This window comes from Phascolarctos cinereus, unplaced genomic scaffold (genome assembly GCF_003287225.1).
Source record: "Phascolarctos cinereus isolate Bilbo 61053 unplaced genomic scaffold, phaCin_HiC Scaffold_726;HRSCAF=1367, whole genome shotgun sequence".
Lineage (NCBI taxonomy): Eukaryota > Metazoa > Chordata > Mammalia > Diprotodontia > Phascolarctidae > Phascolarctos > Phascolarctos cinereus.
The window spans coordinates 225,095,031-225,119,476 of NW_027556098.1; the positions used below are offsets into that span (position 1 = coordinate 225,095,031).

At 37.9% G+C, this 24,446-nt stretch overlaps 1 protein-coding gene across 2 annotated transcripts in view; it reads left to right on the forward strand.

Moving 5' to 3' along the window:
* The window catches only part of SLC38A11 (solute carrier family 38 member 11), a 70,126-nt gene that overhangs the window by 38,669 nt on the left and 7,011 nt on the right, over positions 1-24,446 (forward strand). For both annotated transcript variants that reach the window (XM_020990848.2, XM_020990851.2), the window contains exons 9-12: positions 9,202-9,272; positions 9,865-10,026; positions 13,113-13,225; positions 18,296-18,427. In XM_020990848.2, the coding sequence (XP_020846507.1) occupies positions 9,202-9,272; positions 9,865-10,026; positions 13,113-13,225; positions 18,296-18,427 (478 nt within the window). The remainder of the gene's footprint in view (positions 1-9,201; positions 9,273-9,864; positions 10,027-13,112; positions 13,226-18,295; positions 18,428-24,446) is intronic.

Here is a 24,446-nt window from a genome sequence, read left to right on the forward strand (position 1 = left end):
GTGGGTATTTTTAGTTAAATTTGCCATGAATTTAGTCCAAGCACTTTCTCCTTGACTCTAAAATATTCCTTTAAATTTGTAACTGAAAATCTGTGTGTGTGTGTGTGTGTGTATGTGTGTGTGTGTGTGTGTGTGTGTGTGTGTGTGTGTTTCTGTCTGTCCATCTATATCTCTTGGTTTTAGGAGACAAGATGTTATTAGTGCTGTGTGTATATGCATCTGTCTATCTGGCTAGCTAGCTGTTTGTCTTGGTTTTAGGGGAAAAGTTGTTGCTCTGTATTTCTGTGTGTGTGTGTGTGTGTGTGTGTGTGTGCACACGCACGCACGCACGCACGTGCGCATGTGTGTGTTTTCTGTTTGTGTTGATCTTAGGGGATGGGACATTATTTCTATCTTTTCTATCCATCCCCTTTTAGGACATCCACTATGCCTTGAACTGAATAGACTCTGAAGCAACTGAAGTATCCTGAACGTAAACCCAGACCAGTTTGATCTCTGTGCCAAATTCCCAAAACTTCCTCTATCCCCTCTCATATTACTTCTATTTATATTTATGAATTTTAATCTTTTGATAGTAAATTATGAATGCATAAACTCTGAAGCAATTGGAGTAGGCACAGGTCTGTTTGGCCTCTGTGCCAAATCCTAAAAGCCTCCCAGCATCCTCTAGCCCCTCTCCTATATTGCTTTTATTTATTTACATTTATAAAATTTCATCTTCTGATAATAAATTTACTTCAGGGCTCAAGTACTGGTATAAGACTTTTAAAGCAGCAGAACCTAAATACAAAATTGTAAACCGTAGATTCCTTCAGGGAAATCAACTTTATGTTTTAAGTGTTGTTTCATGCCCTAAAAGGAGAAAGGGAACAGAGCAACATTTTCTAGTCTGGAGTCCTTCAGAAGAGCACAAATTAATAAATCTAGTTCATTGTAGCTGGGACTTAGAAACCTTCAGGAGAATAATACTAACTTTTGTAAATATTCCTGATGGTACAAAGAAAGAGCAGAGACCTCCAGGTTCAGAACTCAAGCTCCTTAGATCTTTACTTTTTAAGGTCAATCTGTTAAATCGCATTTAGGGATGCTGCCATCTCTTAAATAGATAGTTGATATGTAAAGTATTTGTCTAAAATCTGTAATATTCTAAGATAATAAATGGATATCTATAATTTCCCCAAGAATTCTTTGACCATGTCATCAATGGCAATGCTAAATAGGAAACTAATTCAACAGTTAGCAATATTCAGGCATAAAGGAGCTTGGAGCATAAGAGCAGGGCATAGATATCCACTGGGATTGCCAAACATATGCCAAATAAATATTTAACAGCCCCACATGAAAGAAGCCAAGAAAACCGGGTAGCGTATGACTTTTTTCAGGAAAGGAACATTAGGTATTCAAGAAATGAATGTTGAAAGAAAAATATTGTTAACAATTTGATGAGTGATAAAGTTTAAGGATTGTCTTTCATTACCATGCCCTAGGGTGAAATCTAAGAGAATTAAAGTGAACTCTACTATTACTGTGGTAGTAGTAACTCTTTGTTTCATGCTAAAAAGGTGAAAAGGCAAAACATCAATAACTAGCATAACTAAATAACATTTAAATTAGACTTTTTTTGGTCTAAAGGATAGCAGTGTGACCATAATATTAAAGATTATTTTTTCATAGATTATTTGAATGTTCTGTCTAAAATAGAATCTAGCTAGGTGAACAACTTTTCCTTCATCAGTTTGATTTGTAGGATTTCTCAGCTGTCTCCCTCTTTTGCTCATACATTCAGAGAACTATTTGGATACTTTTTTCACAGCAACATCCTGCATTTATCATACCAAACTTACTATTCCAGATGTGCTTACTGCAAAGCTATATTATGATGTGATAGTGACCCTCAGTTTTCTAAGACTGTGGAAGGAAAGCCCAAGTTCTGCTAGGTTCTATCATTCTAAAAAGACTCTGAGTGTTAACGTCGCAAAAAGAAAAAAAGAGAGAGTCTGCTTTCCAAGACTAAGTGTAGAGAGGTTCATCATCAGTAGGCTACCCAGTGATGAATTCTTTGTCCATAGCAACCCCTGAAAAGAAAAAACATATTTCAAATGGGCCTCAGCCCTGTCCAGTAGTGACAGTGGCAGAGTGGCATAGGTTGTAGTGGGAGTTCAGAATCTCAGTTTTTAGACCATCTTGGGATGCTAACTGTGTAATCCTTGTCCCACAACCAATGAGTAAACATACTATAAAAGGAAGTGAATCATATCAATCTCAACATTTTTGACAAGAAGGAAATTATATCTAAATGGAAGGATATTTTACTGGATCTCTTGAGAGATACAAGTAAAGGAATAGGAAGAATTTGACCTAACTAACCACATAGTAAAAATCAAATGGATGAAGAATGCCTGTTGCCCAAATTATGACATGTCAGTACTGAGCTTACCATGTATGTGGAGGGGTATGTATGTACACACACGTGTGTGTATAAATTATAAATACGGTATATTAAACAGGAGGAAAACAGGGTAGATTCCTCTTGGGAAATTGTAAAGCTCTTTAATGACCTCAGCTTCTCCAAGAAACAAAGATTCATCCTTTTAATAGTAGTAATCTACTGATGATATTGCTGTATGGCTGCAAATCATAGAATACTATAGTCTCCAAAGAATTAAAAACCACACAGAGTAAAACAGAGAGTGATGATAGGTGTGAACAACCTATAACACATAATGAAGAGAGAATTTTGAAGAACTAGAGTAATGGATATCATTAGGGAGATGTATACCTGAAAAAGGAGGAATAACAGTTGGACAGCCCAGTACTCACTTCGAATCCTAATGAAGTCTAAAGAAAAAAGAATCCTCCAAGAGGGTAAGTGAACCTCCAATAAAGAGCTCATGGGAAGGCATGGACAAGAAACACGTGATGAGCAGATATTAAGGCTTTGTGATCTGTGTTATTAGAGGAAAGATCCAAATAGATTAACAGGTGCACCTGAGTGTTACAAAGCAGGATTACCATAAGGCTGGGTTTGTAAGTAATTGACTGATTGATAGACATGGGGAAATTCCAAGGTGTGGGCTATTTTAGCTTCAGACTCTCAGCGAAGGACCAGGCTGCTCTGCACTAGTTGGGATTGCTGCAAAACCAAGTTGACAGATCCAATAGTTGGTGATCATATAGATCTTACTCTACTGAACTGGTGGTTTTATTGGTGTTGATGGCACAGTGGATAGAGCACTGGTGTGAAATCAGGAAGACTCATCTTCCTGAGTTCAAATCTTGTTTCAGACATTTATTAGTTGTGTGACCCTAGGCAAATCAGTCAACCCTTTTGCGCCAGTTTCTCATCTGTAAAATGAGCTAGAGAAGAAAATGACAAACCAATCTAGTATCTTTGCCAAGAAAACCCCAAATGGGATTGTGAAGAGTCAGCCACAACGGAAATGACTGAATAACAAAAGCCCTCTTCTCTGATATAGGTTATCTTCCATATTGTCTTATCCTATGCAATTCTTGTCCATTGCTTCTCATAAGTCTTCCACACATATTGAAGACTATCCTCTTCTTTAAAAAAAAAAAAGCAATTTTTTTTTAAGGATACCAGTGTATAACTCGGGTTGTCTATCTATTATCTCGTATCTCACTTCATCACTGGATTATCTTCTTCCAGTCATGCATGTCCTCAATGCTTTTTGCTACATGCATAAAAAAAGGCCATAACGTTATGAAAAACTCAACATAAGAAGTGGTGTAAATGATAACAGATATATTTCTGTAGTACTTTCAGGTTTTCACAGTGCTTTCCTCACTATAGCTCCGGGAGGGTAGAAGTAAAAGTATTATGCCCCCAGTTTGCATATGAGGAAACTGAGGCCCTGAGAAATTAAGTGACTTTTTCATGACTACAAAACTAGGAAGTATCTGAGGGAGGATTTTAATATAGGTATCTCGGCTCCAGGTAATGGATAGTTCCCATTCCCAACTTCTCTTTTACAATAGAGGTGTGGATAGCTGAGGATGTACAGATAGCATCAGATAATAATAATAAAAATATTCTCTATCTGTATTTCTATACTATCTTAAAAAAGAAGTGGCACAATACATATCACAAACTATAATAATCTATAAAAATCCTTAGTGTGCATTTGATTTTATTATGAATATACATGAGAGGGAGCATGGCATGATACAGAACTGGCCTGGAAGCTGGAAAGACTTGGATTCAAGTCCCCTCTCTGAGACATCCTGGTTATGTGAACATAGACAAGTCACTTAACCTCTCAGTGTCCCAGGAAATTCTCTAAGATTATACATTGCAGAGAAGGTGCTGATCTGAATGGGTAAAGGGAATTTCCTTGCTGAGAGTTCCATGTCGAAAGAAAACCCATGTCTGTTGACTGCCAAAATTTCCCTTATCAACATTTGGAAAGCTGATAATTGTCATTCGAAGACAGTTGGAGAAGCTAGCCTCATCTTAAGTAAAAAGGAAAGGAGGCTCTATGATAATGCATGCTCAGAAGCCCCCAAGAGGCACATGGGTGTGGTCCACACATAAGTTTGCCGTCACAATTCAGCACAAGAGCTACTGACAACAGAGGACTAGGAATTACACTTCTATTTCCGGTAAATTGATATCTATGTTTAAAATCTAAAAATGCTGTTGGTCTCCCTTCTGATAGGAAAAATAAAAGGTTTAGAGAATCACTTCTCTAATCCCCAGACTATCAGGAACAATGAAGAAGCCTTTTTATAAAAAAAATTTGAAGAAGGGCTTCCAGGTAAAAAGAAAGAAGAAAAAAAATCTGAAGAAGCATAATGATATTTTGAGTTGTTTGTAATAGAGAAGGAAGGTGGAATAGGGTGACACAGAAGAAGAGGCTGACCACTAAAAAGAAAAACCCTTAGAGCTAAAGAATAATTAGCAGGCTCTTCTTCTAGTAAGGGGCAAGGTAACTGGATTTTCTGAAGAGAAAGCACCTGTTTTTCTTGCCGTGGATACACAGGTGTTTCCAGAAGAGAGATCGTCCTGTAAGGGACACCTCCTGCTGAGTCTTACCAAGGCAGCTATTTGTCAAGTTGATATTAACAGAGAAGGTAGCTGCCTTCCTGGGGAATGTGTCTGAGACACTAAGGAAAGTCTCCTGTGACTTAGCAAGCTTCATAGCCACTATCCGGTTTAAATGATTCACATAAAGCCAAATGGCAAAGTCAAAAGGAACCTAGAAAGCCATGGTGGATGCTAAGGTGCAAAAGGAGCCTTTGCTAAATATTTCCTAACTAGACTCCAAAGTGATCCTCCTTAGAGATACAAAGCATTATGCAAGCAAAAATGGATAAAAGTCCATCCAACAGAAAGTCATCCAAAGAAAATGTCATCTGTTCTGTTGTCCAGGATGTTCTCATCTCTTCTTCAAAGACAATAACTCCTACCAGCCAGACAGCTAGGTGATACAGTGGATAGAGCTCTGGACCTGGCATCAGGAAGACCTGAGATCAAGTCCAGTCTCAGATACTTACTAATTGTATGATCCTAGGAAGGTGACTTAACCTCTGTTTACCTCAGTTTCCTAATTTATAACAATGGGAATAAAATTGGCTTCTACTTCCCGGGTGGTTGTATCAAATGAGTTAATATTTATATAACACTTTGAAAACTTTAAAAAGTTCTACAAATGCTAGCTATTATTATTATTATTATTATCTGATGCTATCTGCACATCCTCAGCTATCCACAGGTCTATTGTAAAAGAGAAGAAGTTGGGGATGGGAACTATCCATCAGTTACTGAGTGAGGAAACTTCCTATTCCAATGTGGGTCCATGAATTCTCTACAACACATAATCTTAGCTGCTTCTGAGATATTAAATAAATGACTTTTTACAGTCATATGGCCTGTTCATGTCAGAGTTGGGACTTGAACTCAGGTTGTTCCTTACTTCAAGAATTGCTCTCTATCCACTTCACTATGCTGCCTCACTTAAGTGCAGTGAGTAAAAAAAACAAGGTTCGTAATAGTTGTAACTTAGAAGAGATCTTGAAATCCAACTAGTCTAAGCCCCAGGTAATGAAATTCATCTAGAATGGTTTTTTCCCCCTTATTTTCAGGCAGTTGGAGTTAAGTGACTTGCCCAGGGTCACACAGCTAGTAAGTGTCAAGTTTTTGGTCTGATGTCAGATTTGAACTCAGGACCTCCTGACTCCAGGGCCAGTGCTCTATCCACTATGCCATGTAGCTGCCCCCTAGAAGAATTTTAATGACTTGCTATTACCTTCCTCCCCAAACCCCACTTTCCAGTGTACAGTATTAAAACATGGAGCAACTACATGAACAACTTGCAGCTGATAGTTACCCAAAGCATAATTGATAAGTTCTTTCAAATTGCCTATAAGTTTGTTGCATTGGGAAAAAAACCATACCCAACACTTCTTTCTCCTTCTCTAAGTTTGGCCATATGGATTTTACCTACCTTTACCTGTGCCTCCCTCCTTCTCTTTCCCTGCTTTTGCCCAAATTGGATAGAAACAGAAAGGAAGGCTTTGTTATTTTTGGATAACATAAAAGTCAAAGGGAGGAGGAGAATGGAAAGCTACCTCCCAATTTTTAAGTAAGTCCAAAGCTTTGGAAAGGGGATTATTGTCAGAATTTTTTTCCATTGGAAAAGCAGAGGTTTCAAATGCAGGCAGCTAATAGGGAGAGAAAAATCATTTCAAAAGCCTTGGAAAGCCTGGCAATCTTTGAGTTTCGACAGTTGTCAGTTGGTTCTGGCAGAGCTGAGTCATGATTAGGAAATCAGACAAATTAAAGTGTGTGTGTGTGTGTGTGTGTGTGTGTGTGTGTGTGTGTGTGTGTGTGTGTGTGCTGTCCCATTAATAGGGAAGGTTGACAGGTATGGCTGTTTGTTCATTCTTAATGCAGTGATGGAGGCAGCAGGTGGCAGCATCTCCCACTCAAAAATCTGTGGGAGTTGAAGCAGGCTAATTAGTAGCAGGCAGCAGGCTGACATGCAGGCTTCCTTCTCTTTAAAGCTCTCCTGTGTCTGTGCTGGCCATCTCACTTTTCTGGAATGGTGGCCCATTAAGGTGGAGAGATGCAGAGTTTCTACCAAGTCAGGAGGAAGAAAGTGCTTTCTAGCTCTACTCCAGCCCCATTACGAAGACTAAACATGAAATTTGGTCCCTGCTTCCTCATCTGAGAAGAGAATGGAGATCAGGGGATTTTAACCTAAGGCCTATGAACCTGTTTTTAAAAATATATATTTTGATTACCAGTGAATATAATTGGCTTCCTTTGCAATCCTATATATTTTATTTCATGCATTTAAAAACATTATTAAAAGCATTTGAAAGCAAGTGAAGTCCATAGACTTCATTTGACAGATATACATACCCACATTAATAACCCTTAAATTAAATCATCTCTAAAGTACCATCCAAGTCTAACATTTTATGATTCTGTAAATCTATGTCATACAAGAAAGGTATGAGCAAAAAAGAAGATGGGTTGATTACATGGTAAGAGAGGGAGGGATAACATAGACAGCCCATGTGTTCCACAGATATCTTAGAGATGCTAAGAGAAATTGAGGAAGATACCCAGCCTTTTGGGTTGATCTCTTATAGTGAAATTATAGGAGGACTTGGAGAATTGTTGCACAGGATGAACAGACATGGATAGGTTACAATCAATGTCATTGAGGTCACAGAACCATTTGATCTTAAATATGTAATCACTAAAATGTAAGCCACTTGAAGCCAGGAACTGTCTCATTTTTGTCTGCCAGCTCATGGCACAATGTGTGAGACATAGGAGACATTTAGCAAATGCTTATTCAGTGGATTGAACTGAATGACTATATATAGAGAAACTTTGTGTTCAAATCTAATCTCTCTAGATCGGGGGATTTTAATCCTTTTTTGTATCATAGACCCCTTACAGAGTCTGGTGAAGCCTATGGACCTCTTTTTAGAATGTTTTCAAATGCATAAACTAAAATACATAGGATTACAAAGGAAATTAATTATATTGAAACACATTTCTCAAAATATAAGAGAACAAAGTTTGTGGGCCCCAAGTGAAGAACCCATAAGTCTAAATTAATATTCCTGGCACCCTTATGCTGTCCAAGATCGTAATTATTGTGGCACCTCATTCTGCCTTTCCACAGCATCAATTTAGGATCCAGACTCTTTGCTACTTTCTCCCCTCCGGCAAAATTCACCCATCCTGTGACCCATAGAGCCTGGCTCTCTCAGTAAGGAGAGTTGGGATAGTAATGGCTTAATCGGCTAAAGTAATCTATTAAAGGTGTTAACTAGTTACTACTATTTGCTCCCTTGGCTCTCTGCCCTGCCAAGCAAACATAATGCCTTAACTTAATCCATTTAAAATCATAGTTCCCTTAATGGGTAAATCCACAGACATTTTGTGATATGGTTGAAACAGCAATGGAGTTGGAGTCAGAGGATCTGGGTTCAAATCTCTCTATCTCTGTCTCCTTTTTCCTTTCTCTCTCTTCCCGTTTACCCCTCCTCCACTTATTATCAATATGACTCTTGGCAAAAAAATCATTTTGCCTTTCTGGTTCCTGTTTTCTTCATCTATAAAATGAGAGAATTGGACTAGATAACTTCCAAGGTGCCTTCCAGTTCAAGATCTACAATCTTCTATTTAAGGGTAAGCAAGGACTTTTAGAATCCATGCAGGGCCAACTTGCCAGAATGACCTAGGCATAGACACATAAAGAATGATGGAGGAGGGAAAAGGACCATGTTTTTTATTGATCATCCATCCATGATAATAATATCAAATGTGATAATATTTGTAAAGTGCTTTGTACCATACCTAGATACAGTAGGCACTTAATAAATGCTCATTCCCTTCCTTCCTCCCTTCCCCATAATATAAAAGTATATGTGAAAGTCTATTTCTCATAGAAGTATAAAGCCTGCTTGGGTATTGCCCTACAGTGGAAGATGGAGTGTGGAGAAAAATAATCAGAATTTCCTATTATCTCACCTTTTTTCTGTATTTTGTTTATTATTGCAGCTAATTAGGGATAAGGGAATACTTTTTTACACATTACCTTGGCAAAACAGAATTTAAATGTGTGAAGCATCTCAAGCAATCTCTGATAATCTTATTCTTTTATCACTTTTAATCATGCAACATTGTTTAAAAACTAATATTAAAACTCTTCCCCCTAGATCAAGAACAGAAGATGCTTGGGTTTTTGCAAAGCCCAGTGCAATTCAAGCGGTTGGCATTATGTCATTCAGTAAGTGAGTAATACAGATCTTTGTTCAGCCTGTGGGTATCTGTACAGTGTAAAAGCACTTTGGTTCATTTTTAGATGTCTAGTACTTTAGCTTTCCTATCAGTGGCATGTGAGCCCTTCCCATTCATCACCAAAGTCTCTGTTTACACGTAGATAAATCCCTTCCAAGCACAGTAATTCTATTATGACAATTATATTTCTTAGCTTGGTGTCATGATATTCTTCCCAAGCTTTGGGTGATACTTGTTATTAGTTGCCTGGTATTGTAAAACTGCTCTATTATTTGGACCCGAGATTATCCAGGGAGACTGACAGGAAAAGGTACGATTTTCCAATGTTCCATCCAAGAGGATTTTTTTTGTCAGAGATGACATAAGACTACCACACAGACCTGGTGTGAGTAGGGGGCTTTTTGTTCGTAGAAGTGTAAAAGAAAGTTTCATTGGCCTACTTATAATTAGTTGATTTAGACTATCACTCTTTAGGCTTCCCCAGAGGCAAATGTCTCTCAATCTTTTCTGGAATAAAGAAGAGAACCGTGGGTCAAATACGGAGTGTGTTTTATTAATGCTCTCATTATTTTCCATTATAGCATTCATCTGCCACCATAACAGCTTCTTAGTTTATGGTTCCCTGGAGGAACCCACAGTGGCTAAGTGGTCTCAGGTCATTCATGCATCAGTCATGATTTCTGCATTTATCAGTGTGCTGTTTGCTACCTCTGGTTATCTGACATTTACTGGCCACACACAAGGTACAGTGAGAGATGCAAGCTTATACTTCATTGTTTGCCGGGAAGTATTTAATATTTTCTTATTTTTAATTTAACTCCTCCTCTCACGTATCTCCCTGTTCATCCTCTCCTTTCCTCCAGAAGTGTTAACTCCTCCATGCTGGTTGCCTATGCCACACTGCCTAAAACTCAATCTCCCACTAAACTCATCCTATTCCCTCACCAATCTACCTCTTCTTGCTGCTTTGCACATTTTTCTCAGTGGTTTCATTTTTCTCCAATAGTGAATTGCTCTTTGAAACCTCCCACATAACCCCTTTAGTCACCAAGGCCTGTTGCGTCTTCCTTCCCCAGCCTCTCTCTGTTTACTCGTTTCCATCATCACGGCCATCCCCCTAGTTAAGACCACACTTACTTCATGGCTAGACTCTTAGCTGGCTTCTCTGTCCCTGGGTGACCTCACCTTCAATTCATGTTACACACTGTGGGCTTAATCTTCCCAAAACCCAGTTATCTTCATGTCAGTTCCCTGCTTGGAAACCTTAGATGGTTCCCACTGCCCACTGGATAAAAATCAGCTCCCCAGCTTTGTGTACAATTCCCAAAATACCCTTCTAAACTTATGCCCCATCACCCTCCTTCATGAATCACTGGATAGGTCTATTTACTGTTCACCAAACACACCATACTCATTCATATCCCTGTACCATTGTTCATGTCGATCACCTGATGGAAATAGCTTTCATCTTTTTACTAGCAATAGAAATGAGAACTGGACTGGACCTGTGATTTTATTGACAGTGTGGAACTCCCAGATGAGAAAACTCCTTCTTTCAGTGCAAGTCAGCATTTTTGCTGCAACTTAAAATCTGAGAGAGTTTCCTAGAGGCTAAGTGACTTGCCCATGGTCACATAGCCAGCATGTATCAGAGGTGGGATTTGAACTCAGGTCCTCCTGGCTTTGAGGCCAGCTCTCTATCTGCTATACCACACTAGCTTCATAAGAATAAAAGTTAAATAGAAAAAAGAATAAAGCTACAACACATTAAAAACACAAACTAGTTTTATTTGTAATTCAACCATGACAATCTCAGAACCATCATCACCACTCTTAAACTGCAGCTCCCCTGGCACCAACTAAGAATACTGCTAATGTTTAAGATCCCAGAATCTGAATTTCAGAATAGGACAGAAACGCAAAAGGCCATCTAGTCCCATCCATACCTGAGAAAAGAATCCCTTCTATCACGTGCCCAACAAATGAATAGCCAGCCTTTGTTTGAAGGCATCCAGGGAGGAGTAACTCACTACCTCCAGAGGAAGCCTATTCTGCTTTTGGGAATTCTCCTCTAATTGTCAAGACCTGACCTGGAATCTAAATGTGCCTCTTTGAGGTTTGTGTCCATGGGTCATGATGGTTCTCTCCTCTGGGGCCAAATGGAACAAATCTAAGCCCTCTGCCCCACAAAAGCTTTTCAATGTCTGAAGGAAGCTATCGTGAGAGGAATTAGAGGAATCATACTTACATTCATAAGCAGGTTTGGCATTTGAAAGAAAAAATTCAGAAGTTGTTTTCCCTTCTTTTCCTTTTGGAATGATTGAATAGGATATGTGATTTTAATCTAGTTTTCCATCTGGGTTGATTGAAACAAGGTGGCCAAATAATTTAAAAGCAGGAAAAACACTTTATGCTGAAAAGGACAAGCCCTAAATAACTATTCTTTTATCATTCCCCTCCCCTTTCCTGCCTTTTTCTCTGCATCCTCTTCTCTAAATTGTTCAGAGGTGATAATGCTGTCTCTTGAAAACGCCTATTTTGATGGAGATATAAAGTCACTAATGCAGTTTTTTAAAGGTATAATTACTCTGTCATTTCTCTTTGTCCTGATGCCATATAATGTTGTCTACGGAAGCTTGTATCTCATTTTTTTTTCTGTTAACAATAAATGGACCAAGAGCTCCTAAATGCCAAGAAGGATAATGTCTGAAATTCCTCCCCATGTTAGAAACTGTGCTTAGATCTTGTAATGTAGTATTCAGGAAATGCAGGTCTCCAGATGTCTGTCTTTCCACTTCCTTTGGGAGCTGTCCTTGTTCTGAGAATAACACTTCAAAAGAAAACTTGTTTATTTTAACCAGAAATTTTTCTTTCTATTATTAATTGAATAATCAGAAGCAAGGAGCATGAGGACATTTTGTTAAGCTAATTCCAGAGTTTTCCGATATAGGTTTTTTTCCGCTTTTTAAATTTTATTTTCAATTAACAAATATTTATTTTCTTTCCTCCCCCCAGGAAAAAAAAAACAACCCTTGTAACAAATATGCCTACTTCAGCAAAACAAATTCTCATATTGACCATAAATGTTTTTCATGCTGCATGTTTAATCTGTCATCTCTCTGTTAGGAAGTGGGTAGCATTTTCTGTCACTGGACTTCTGAAGTCACAGTGGGTCATTGCATTGATCAGGGAACCCACCAATCACCACCTGAAAGAAAGCCCAAAATGAAAACTTTAAGGAATGTCATGGTCAAAATCCAGAGCTCCCCAAATCCGGAGCTCCTAAGTCAAAGGAAAAATATTGAAAAAAAAAAGAAAAAGAAAAATATTGCAAGCAGGCAGAAACTCTTCCAAGACAGCTTTCAAAAGTAATTTGTAGTTAGGCCACCAAAAATAAGTGGTGAGAACAAGAAAAGGCTATCCCCCTGATAACTAGCTATCACTAATATTTTTAATTTTTCAATTATCAGGCATTTTCCCATCTTCTGCCTGCCCTAAACCACTGAGAGAAAAATAAAACCTTTGTATCACAATAAGTATAGTCAAAAAAAACCAAATGCCCATGTTGGCCGTGTCTAAAAATGCATGTCTCATCCTTATCATTTCTCTGTCATGAGATGGGCATTATTCTTAATCATAAGTCCTCTAGAATCATGTTGAACACTCTATCAGAATTCTTAAGTCTTCCAGAATTGTTCATTTATTACAGTATTGATGTTTTAGTATAAGTTGTTCTTCTGGTTCTGCTCATTTCATTCTGTATCAGTTCATACAAATCTTCTCAGGTTTATTGAGTTATTAAATACTTCAATTTTATGTTATTCCCCAGGAGATTTGTTTGAAAATTATTGCAGAAATGATGACCTAGTTAACTTTGGACGATTTTGTTATGGAATCACTGTCATTTTGACTTATCCAATCGAATGCTTCGTGACCAGAGAGGTGAGCATTTGCAATTCATTTTCCGAGTATAGGTGTTGCACATGTAGTTTCTTTGTTGACTTGATATTAGAATAGTTTGTTGCAAATATATGCATTCAAGACAGGTTCTACCACTCATATTTCTTTTTAGTTATTCAGCAGCAGGATTTAAAGAAAAGTTTTCATTCTTGAGCTGAATTCTGGAGCTGAAAGGGACCTTAAATATCATCTGAGCCACTTCCACCATTTTATAGATGAAGACACTGAAGAGTGAAAGATTAAATAGCTTTTCCCTGGCTAATTAGTAACAGGATTGGAACTAGACTTGACACTCTGACTCTCAGAGTCATTCTACTCATTCCACTAACTGTCCAGTACTGCTGCCCATTCAGACGTTTATGAGAAACTTTCACAAGCAGAATTTGTAAATCATGGTTAGGCTTGAGTTTATATTAACATAAGGTCAAATATTTATATAAGTGCATTCCATGGTTTTTCCTGGCATTTGGTACAGCCAAACTAAATTTTAAAAACAAAACCCATATCCAAACTGTTTTTCATGACTTTTGCTACTTAAAGTTTTCTTTCCCCACAGTCAACTCTATTTAAGCACAGAAGTAATATGGGATATATTTCCCCTCGGTAGAATTAGTTCATATATATTTTTTATATACATACACACACACACACATACACACATACACACATGGAAATATTTTATTTTTCCTTGAATCCCTACATTTCAAATTTATACCTTTAGCTTTGCCCCCACAAGAATGCATGTACTTTTTACATTTCACTATCTCCTTCGTTAACCTCTGATGGCAGCCACTATGAAATCCAATCCAACTGAATTTGTGAAATTAAGGGAGATCTATATTAAGACGGGGGTGGGTGGTAGAGACTAAAGGAAGTGTTTTGATTCTTGCCATACCAAAGTGAGAAAACGCGGCTTTCAGGTGGTCCATCATGAAGTCCATCAAAAATCCTTCTGCATCCATTTGTAGTTTAATATGACTGATTCACAGTCAACCTTTCAGAAGTCACACTGGGAAGGCCCCTAGACTTAAAAGCCTACTCCTAGAAATTATTTACACAGTCTAGGGTGAATAGGTTTAATATATTAAATGAACAGCCTGAAACTTAAAACAGAATCTTCAACTTAACATTGCTCTAAAAGGCAAGAAGATTTTTTTTTTGGGGGGGGGAGGCTGAGAGGGTTGGTTCAGACCTACGAGTTTATCTTTAGAAGAGGTGATTCTAGGTATGGAAGCTCCGTCAAGCTGTGTAGATTGGCAACTTGCCCAGGGTCACATATATTCAAGAGACATACCTGGAGAGTCAGGTATGACCCTCCGTCCACTATATCATCCTGCTTCTCAGACAGGCAGCTACCTAATGCCAGTCATGGGCCAGGCACATCTTGAATATATAATTCAAAACACTACTTATACTCTTTTTGCTTCATTTTATTTTCCAATTAAGCATTCTCTCCTTCTCACTCTTCACACCTATCTTAAAAGAAAAAGAAAACACTTGTAACAAAAAGGCATGGTCAAGCAAAGCAAATATGTCCATTGTCCATGTCCAAAAATGGCTGTCTCATTCCTTGTCCTAAGTCTATCTCCATTGGAGGTGGGTATCATAGATCTGCCAGAATTGTGGTTAGTCATTGCATTGATTGGATATTGTCTTTCAAAGTCATCTGTCTTTATAATGTTATTGTTATTATATATTTGGTCTCTGGTTTTCACTTTGCATCAGTTTATACGAATTTTCCAGGTTTCTCTGAACCCATCCTTTTCATCATTTTTTTACAGCACAATGATGTTACTTTATATTCATACACTAATTTGTATAACCATTCCCCAGATGATGGGAACTCCCTTACTTTGTTTTCAGTTCTTTGCCTTTGGAAAAAGAGTTATCCTAAATACTTTTTGTATGCATAGGTCCTTTTCCTCCTTCTTTGATCTCTTTGGGATTTAGGCTTAGGAGATATATCACTGGATCAATGGGTATGCACATTTTAGGGACTTTTTGTGTGTCATGCTGAGTTGATTTCCAAAATAACTAGACTAATTCACAGATTTCATTTTTAATTTATACTGATTAGTAGGTTTGTGGTTTTTTTGTGAGGTTGTGAATACTGCAACTCAGAGGCTTAAGTATGGGTTCTTGTTTCTGTGGTAAAAGAAGAAAGAGCTAAAGGTTGATTTTGAAATCAGCAGTAAAGGTATAGGAATCTTCTGTTTTAATTTTTCTCCAGCCATATCTCAAGTCCAAATCTGGTTTTCAGATCAGAACTGATGCAACGTGCACACCTTGTTTAATTGTGGGTGCTAGGCATTAATTGTTCAAAAATCACTCCACCTTCAAATCTGCATCTTGAAGGACTTAGAACTGAGTATTTGTCATTTTTTTTCTGTTTCCAAGTGCCATGACCTGGAAAAGTAATTAAATTAAAAACTTTGCTATGGGAATAGTAATTTAATAAAATATATCTTCATTTATATCTCCCTCACCATTCCTCTTTCTTTTTATTCTTGCTTCCACGCATATACAAGCAATACAGATACACACACACACCACACACACACACACACACACACACACACACAACACACCCATGTGGTATGAGATCAACAAGGGTTATTCAGAGGCAGAGTAGAGAGCATACAGGGTATTATTTGAGCTTTGCCAAAATATCCATCAGCCCTAAAATAACTCCTTTACCACTGTTACAATTTTCAACTTCCTATCAGTATAATTATTCCTTAAAGACCTTCCAGGGATGTATGTTTTAATTGGCTTAAGGCATTATGTAGGTTTTTTGTTTGGTTTGTTTCAGAACAAGCCAATGACTTCATCTACTTGGACAACTCATGTTGTGGAAACTGTCTGCTGGTACAACTTAGAAAAGCATGAACAACTTAGAGCCCTAAGCAATTGCCTGGGTCACTGAGAGATTGTGATTTTCCTAGAGTCACTTAGTCAATATGCATCAGAGGTAGGGCTTGAACTTAATTTCAAGGCCTTTTATCCATGAGACTCTGCTACATTATATCATTTGGGAGAAATTACTTATCTAGATAACACAAGAAAAATTATTGGCTTCTTTCAAGTATTCTACAATCTAATACCAATTCGACTGTTCCACCATTGTCATTTTTATGTATTCAATTCAACACGAATTTATTATGTACCTTCCATTAAACACTGTGCTGGGTCCTGGACATACAAAGAAAAAAAAATGAAACAGTTCCAACTCCGTAAAACATTACATGCTACTGAGTGGGTTACAAGAGGCAAACAAAGAAGTAAATACAAGCCAATTTGAGGAGTGAAAGCATGCTAACAATTAGGAGTACTAATGAAAGCATCATGGAAAGGTCACACTACCTGAGCCCTGAACGAAGCTAAGAATTCTAAGAAGCACAAGTATGGAGGGGGCGCATTTGAAAAATAGGGGAAAGCCTATGTGAAAGCATAAATAGATAAGGTTAGAAGAATAATTGGTAGGCCAGTGTGGCTGAAGCACTGACTACGTGAAGGAGAGTAATGGGAAATATGGCTCTGAAAAAGGAGATAATGGTCAGATTGGGATGGGCATTAAATGAAAGCCTAAGGAATTCCAAAAATGTGTCCTTATCTGTAAAGTAAGGAGCTTGGACTAGACGACTCTACAATCTAGATTAATGATAATTAGATCAAGATCTCTAATGATCTTAGATCTAAATGGTCATCTAACTAGATGATGTCTTCCAGCCCTAGGAATTAACCAGTTTTAGGACCCTGCTTTCTCCAGTATATTCACCAACCTTTTTTCGTATCCTATATGCATTGTACGTATAGCATGGTCATTCATGACTCCGTGACTTTGTTCATGCTCTTCTTACCTTACTGGAATGCCTTCCAATAACATACAATCTCATTCATTTCAAATATGAGCTCAAGTTCAATCTTCTCCACAAAGGCTTTTGTGACTACTCCAGTCCACACAGTATTACTAGGTAGTAAGCTCTCTGTCACTTAAAGTATTCAAGAAGGGTCTCTATAAGCACTTGCTGATGGAGAGTATTTATGTACAATAAGAGACTAGGTCACTTCAAAGGTTTCCTTGCAATTGTAAATTATGTTATTCTGTAAACTCTATCCACAAAATCCTAGTATCCTGAGTCCGGAGAGCCAGTCAGTCAAATAGCATTTATTACGTGCCTCCTGTAGACAGTCACTATGCTAATGATGTTAGCACTTTAATGTTAGTTTCATACTGTTTGTTTTATTTTCCAAGATTGATTGAAAGCTCTGAAGAGCAAGGATTTCATACTTAATACATCTTTTCTATTCCCCACAGTGTCTAACACAGTGTGGCATAAATAGTAAGGGATCAATAAATGCTTGTTGATTGAGTTGATTATTCTCTAAAGAATAATGATCGATTCCTCTCTATCCTCACTGAGAAAAGGACAAGGGAAAACAGTCTTTAATTGCAAGAGGGAGTTTAGACAAAAACAAAGAAGCAACGGATCACTGAGCAAAGTTGTGAAATATCCTTCCTTAGAAACCTTCCAAATAAACAGCCATCTGTCTAGTTTATTTTAGTTGTAGACCTCTATGTATCCAAGGAAAAGGAATAAGATAGGTCCTCAAGGACTTTTCCATCACAAGGATAGTTTATATCTTACCCTAATGCTGGTATTCGATTGTCCATATGTCTGTCATGTTTTTTTTTTCCTGAGCACAAAATGCAATAATTAGCATTACCGGTCATGTCAAGGGTGTGTTTTGGAAAGAACAGAGACATTATTATTAAGTTCTGATTTCACTGTAAAGGTTTTAAATATGGGTGTGTGCATTTATATACACATATATACATACATAACATTAGTACATATTGTCTAGTAGTATAGTACTAAAAATATCCTATCCAGCAGTTGCATACAATTAACATTTTTTTTCTGGGAAAGTATTACAGGAAAGCATTATTTGTTAGGAAGTGACTGATGTGTCAAAAAACTGTGTATAAAGAAAAAATACCTAAACATGAAATGGACACTCAATTTTCTAAATCTTATCTTTTTTTGACAGGTAATTGCCAATGTTTTCTTTGGTGGGAACCTTTCAAAAATTTCCCATGTTTTGGTGACAGCAGTCATCATTACTATGGCCACACTAGTGTCATTGATGGTTGATTGCCTCGGGATTGTGCTAGAGTTCAATGTAAGTGTAATTAAATTATTTCCTTCTTCCATTCTGAAGAACAGAACAGGTTTACATTCAGCAAAGGATGTGTTATCCTTAACGAGATATGTTTTCAAATGGCAATAAAACGCATTCTGAAATATATATTGATTCCATGATTAACAATGTATAGCATTTGCAGTGCTTCCCATATGCCATTAAAGTATAATCCTACAGATTTTGAATGCTTTACCAAGCAAAGACATATTCAGAACGACTTACTTATCCCTCATATTCAGTCAGTTGCCAAATTGTGTCTTTCTACTTCCAGAACATCTTTCTGCTCACACAGATACTACCCTAATTCAATCCCCTCTAACCTGGACTTTTGCAAGAGCCTATGCATTTATCTCCTTGCCTCACGACTCTCCTCTCTCAAATGCGTCCCTCCGCAAAGTTACTAAAGTGATTTTCTTAAAGTTACACATGTGATCATGTCTCTCCTTTACCCAGCAGTTTCCAGTGTCTCTTTCTTGCCTCTAGGACCAAAGATAAGCTCTTCTGTTTACAACTTTTAAAAGTGTTTATAACTTGATTCCAACCTACCTCTCCAAACTAACATCTTTATGTACATATTGTAGAATATAAATTCCTTGAGGGCAGGGACTACTACATTTTTTTTCTCTGTATCCCTAATTCCTAGCACATCACGAGTGTTTAATATAATGTTTGTTGATGGATTGATTTCCATGCATATAAAAGATAATTATCTAGGTGGCAGCTAGGTGGCGCAGTGGATAGAGCACCAGCATTGGAGTTAGGAGGCCTTGAGTTCAAATGCCACCTCAGACACTTGACACTTACTAGCTGTGTGATCCTGGGCAAGTCACTTAACCCCATTGCTTAGCAAAAAAAAAAAAAAAGATAATTATCTATCCATATCATAGATCTGGCTGTCATCAAGTCTTGACCATTCTTCCTATAAAACTTCTCTTTCTTTATAAACCTAGAAGTAGTACATAAATTTGATTTATTCTTAACATTAATTCCTTTCTTTTCAGTCTGTTACCACCTTAATTCAAGATCCTCACCACCACGTGTCTGGGATTGTTTTAACAATAACCTTCTAGCTATTCTCCTTGATTATGGGTTATTCTCTTCTAATCCATTCAACATGCTACCACCATTCTAATCTTTCTTAATCACTACTTTCATCATGCCACTCTACTACTCAAAAACCTTATTTTCTATTCCATTAAAGCTAAATCCCTCAATTACAATCCATCTCAACCCACATCATACGCCCAGTGCCTAAAACAAAGATGAAGAGAACATTCCTTCCTCTGAAGATGTTTACATGTTTTGAGGCTATCACAAGTACACAGAAAAGTATGATATAATGCGGAGAGTGAAGGGGGCAAAGGAGAGATCAGCCAAAGTGTTCTAGGAAAATTACATGAGGAAAGGAATGCAAATAACAGGCAAGCATCAGAGGAGATGATACCTTAGCTGAGAATTGGATGAGGATTTGGAATCTGGAAAATAGCATTTCATATTTAACAAGTGCCTACTATGTGCCAGGCAGTGGGTTAGGCACTAGGAATACAAAGAGAAAAACAAATGAAACAACCCCTGCCCTCAAGATGCTTAAATTCTAATTGGGCAAAGCACAGATACAGATAAGTAAATAGAAAATACATACAAAGTAAATACAAAGTAATTTTGGAAGGAGGGCATTAACAATTGAGAGGACCAGAAGAGGCCCTGAGTGGAAGGTGGCATGATCTGGACTATGAAGAAAGCTAGGGATTTCAAGAAGGAAAAGTGAGCATTCTAGGCATGAGGATGAGCCCATGCAAAGGCAGAGAGAAAGGAGATAGAGTGTTGTGTATAGAGAATAACAAGTTGATGAGTAGAGTGTATGATACTGGTACCATTTTTTCTCACAGCAGCTGTTGTGGGAAACTTCAAACTATACAACACTTTAGAAGTGTGAGCTATTGAGGCAACTAGGTGACACAGTGGATAGAGTACTAGCTCTGGAGTCAGGAGGACCTGAGTTCAAATACGGAATCAGATACTTGACACTTATTAGCTATGTGACCCTGGGCAAGTCACTTAACCCCTGATTGCCTCGAGGGAAATTATTATTCACAGGCAATAGCATATTACATGTACATACTTATAATATTTATATTATAGTGATACTTCTTCCCATTGTGTCCCAACTGGGGTCAAAAATCACAGAAAATTCATTGGACTTCTGGGCATGAAAGATTATCCTATGCAAATTTGGGACAGTAGAAAATGAAAAGCAGAGTTTGGGGGCCAGCTAACAGTCCAGTCTGACCAGGACATACAGAGTATGTGAAGAGGAATAACATGAAAAGGCTAAAGATCTAGACTGGATCCAACTTGTGTAAGGCCCTAAATGCCAAGCTAATGGGTTTGCTCTTCATCCTACAGGCAATAGTGATATGATGAAAGTTTCTTGTCAGGGTAATGGCACAGTCCAACCCATGCTTTAGAAAATTTCTTTTGGTAGCCGTGAAAGAGATTTGACAAAGGAGGGCCTGGAAGGAAGGAAAACAATTTAAGAGCTATTACACTAATCCAGGTATTGTAATGATAAAGTAACAAGAGCATAAACTTGGGTGTTGGTAGCATGAGTAAAGAGAACAGGTCACAGGGGAAGATGTTACAGAGGTTGAATCCAAAAAACTTGACAATGACTTCGACATTGGACACTATTGATCCAAATCATAATTCTGCTTCAAGGCCCACTTCAAGTTCTGTCTTCCTCTATGAAGGAAGACTGGCCACTGTAGTCCTTATAATCCTCACCGTCCTTCTCTGAATTTATATCACCCTTTTATCTCTACTGCACAATTTAACATGTCCTCATTTTATATTTATTTTTTATATTTTTATTTTTATATTTTATATTTATATTTTAGGGGTAGTAACGAATCACAGAATCTCAGAACTGGAATGACTTCAGAAGCTTATCTCATCTTTTATTTTTTAAAGGAGTATTTATTTTTGGTTTTTTTATTTTGTTTTGTTTTGTTTTTAATTTGGTTAGGCAATGGGGTTAAGTGACTTGCCCAGGATCACACAGCTAGTAAGTGTTATGTGTCTGAGACCAGATTTGAACTCAGGTTCTCCTGAATTCAGGGCCAGTCCTCTATCCACTGTGCCACCTAGCCGCCCCAAAGTTTATGTCATCTACTCACACTAAAACAGGAATCTCCTCTGTGGTATCCTAGACAAGCAGTTCTCCAACCTCTGCTTGAAAATAAGTTATGAGGGAATCTACTATCTGCCCAAAGAGTCCATTCCATTTTCAGGTAGTGCTATTTCTTTGTAATTTTTTTTTTTACCTGCCTGTTTGGTATAATGGAAAGAGCATTGACTCTGTGGTCAAAGGGTCTGGGTTCAAACTCTGCCTCTGACATTTCCTGCCTGTATGACCTTGGGCAAAGCAATCACTTAAACTTCAATTCTCTCATAAAATGAAAGTATTGGATTAGAAGGTCTCTGAGATCCCTTCCTATGGTGTGTTTTTGGTTTTGGTTTTTTTGGGCAATGGGGGTTAAGTGACTTGCCCAGGGTCACATAACTAATTAAGTGTTGTGTGTCTGAGACTGGATTTGAACTCAGGTCCTCCTGAATCCAGGGCTGGTGCTGTATCCACTGCACCATCTAGCTGCCTCCTGGTATGTTTTTTTTTTTAAGGATATAGCAGGATGTAGTCATGAGGGCATTGGATTTGGAGTCAAGAAGACCTAGATTAAAATCCCACCTCAGCCACTGGCTAAGGGATAGTAAGCAAGTTCCTTAGCCTCTCTGTGGCTGAATTTCTTCCTCTGTAAAACAAGGATATTGGATTTGATGGCCTCTAAGCTCCTTTCTAACTTTAAATATATGATCCTATGATCCCTCCAACGAAACTGAAATCTGCTTCTTTGCAACTTCCACCCACTACTTCCAGTTCTACCATCTGGAACTAAGCAGCATATGACGGCCTTTTAACTATTTGAAGACAGGAGTCAGGTCCCACCCTACCCCAAGCAGGAGTAACTAAACAGCCCCAGTTCCTTTAGAGGATCCTCTTCTGTTATAGGCTGTCTTGATGTAGCCTAAGATTGTATTAGCCATGTTTCATGCTGACTCATATTGAGTTTATGGTAGGCCAAACCCCATTTATCTTTTTCACACAAACTGCTATCAGGCCAAACCATTCCTGTCTTGTATTTGTGAAGCCAATTTCTGGACCCAAATGTCGGCATTTCCATACTCCTATTAAATTTTAGCATTTTGACAAAGATGGGTTGGCTGTTAGTAATCACCATTTCCCACTGCAAATGCCTACAAACTATCCCTTAATAATATGTTCTAGAAGTTTGCCAAGGATTAACATTGGGCTTACTAACCTAGAGTTTACAAAACCCATTATCTTACCTTTTTTAGAAAATCAGTACAGCATTTGCCCTTCTTAAGTCCTAAGGCAATGATCTCATTCTCTACAGTTTTTCAAAGGTCATCCACAGTAACACACTGTCTCATTTACCAGTTCCTTGGAAATACTGGGTTCTAGTTTATGAGGGCCAGATAGACATTAACCCACCTTCTCCAGTTCCCAGATATAGAGGGGAAGAGAGCATATGGGCCACATACCACATCTCCAAGCTGTGGAATGAGGGCAACTTGACAGACTGACACATGAATAGTTGGGGACGCGATAGGATAGCTTGCCCCCGAGAATAGCGTTCAGGGCAATACAGCAATCTTACAGTTTGGAAAACAGCAACAGAGTGAACTATTCCCACCCGTTAGCTGTACTCTTTATAAATTCAATAAGGACCTTGGGAGCCAAGAGAGTGAGGTAAGACACCAGGTTGAAGAAAAGGGTACTGAAGGGAGGGGACAAGTGCCTAAATGTGTCACTACAAGTCATTTTGTATGCCAGCTTTGCTTATCCCTGATATTGTGTCTTGTAGTTTGCTTGACATATAGTAAATGCTTAATAAATCCATGTTGACTCTTTGTTTTCTGTTAGTTGTGGTTGTGCAATTCAACTGCAAACTCCTTGAGAGGAGAGTCTGATATATGTTATCCTTTCTCTGTATCCCTTACACAAACTAGTGGAGAAATTAGCACATAGTATGAATAATTCTCTACTACTCTTCAGAAGAGAACATAGTCCAGGAATTATTTCTACATCTTTTCAAGAGTGGGAGATTTCTGGCACAGGAAAGCACAAATAATTTTAAAGTGATTGAGAACCATAGTGAAAGTATCTCATCATCTGTACAGTAAATGATCAACATGGGCATTTCTGGCTCAATTATTTACTCTTTTAGGAATGTCTCATTTGAGCTCATCTATTTTTTCATGAAATAGTTGGAACATTATTACAGGAGAAATGAAAATCTTTAGTAATTTCTTCACCACTCTACATCCTGCTATGAGTTCAGATCTGACCTTAAACAATTATTAGCTGTGTGATCCTGGGCAAGTCACTTAACCCTGTCTGCCTCAATTTCCTCATCTGTAAAATGAGCTGGAGAAAGAAATGGCAAACCACTCCAATATCCTTGCCAAGAAAACCCCAAATAGGATCACTTAGAGTTGGAGATGATTGAAATGAATGAATAACATTCAAATAGCTTTCTGTTGCTGCTTCAAAACAGACATGTAGACATTCCTAATGCTACAAGATTAGTGTATTCCAGTCCTTTTGGCCATAAAGCAAGTTCCTTATTTCTGTGAACCTCCCTCTATAAAAATCAGACATCTATTTCCACATTTAAAGTCCTCCAATCAATTGACACTTGCGTACTAAGATGGCATACTGGTATTGTAGTGTGACTAGGAAGCCAGTCAGTATCTGGTGTGTGAGTGGGAGAAATGAGGCCAGTGATAAGGAGTAGGGGTAAAGGCAAAAGATGTCTAAGACATGTACTTTGGCCTAAGCAAGATTTTATGATATGGTTGGTGATAATAAATCTCATGACTAAAAAAAATAAAAATAAAAAAACACATTTGGCAATTG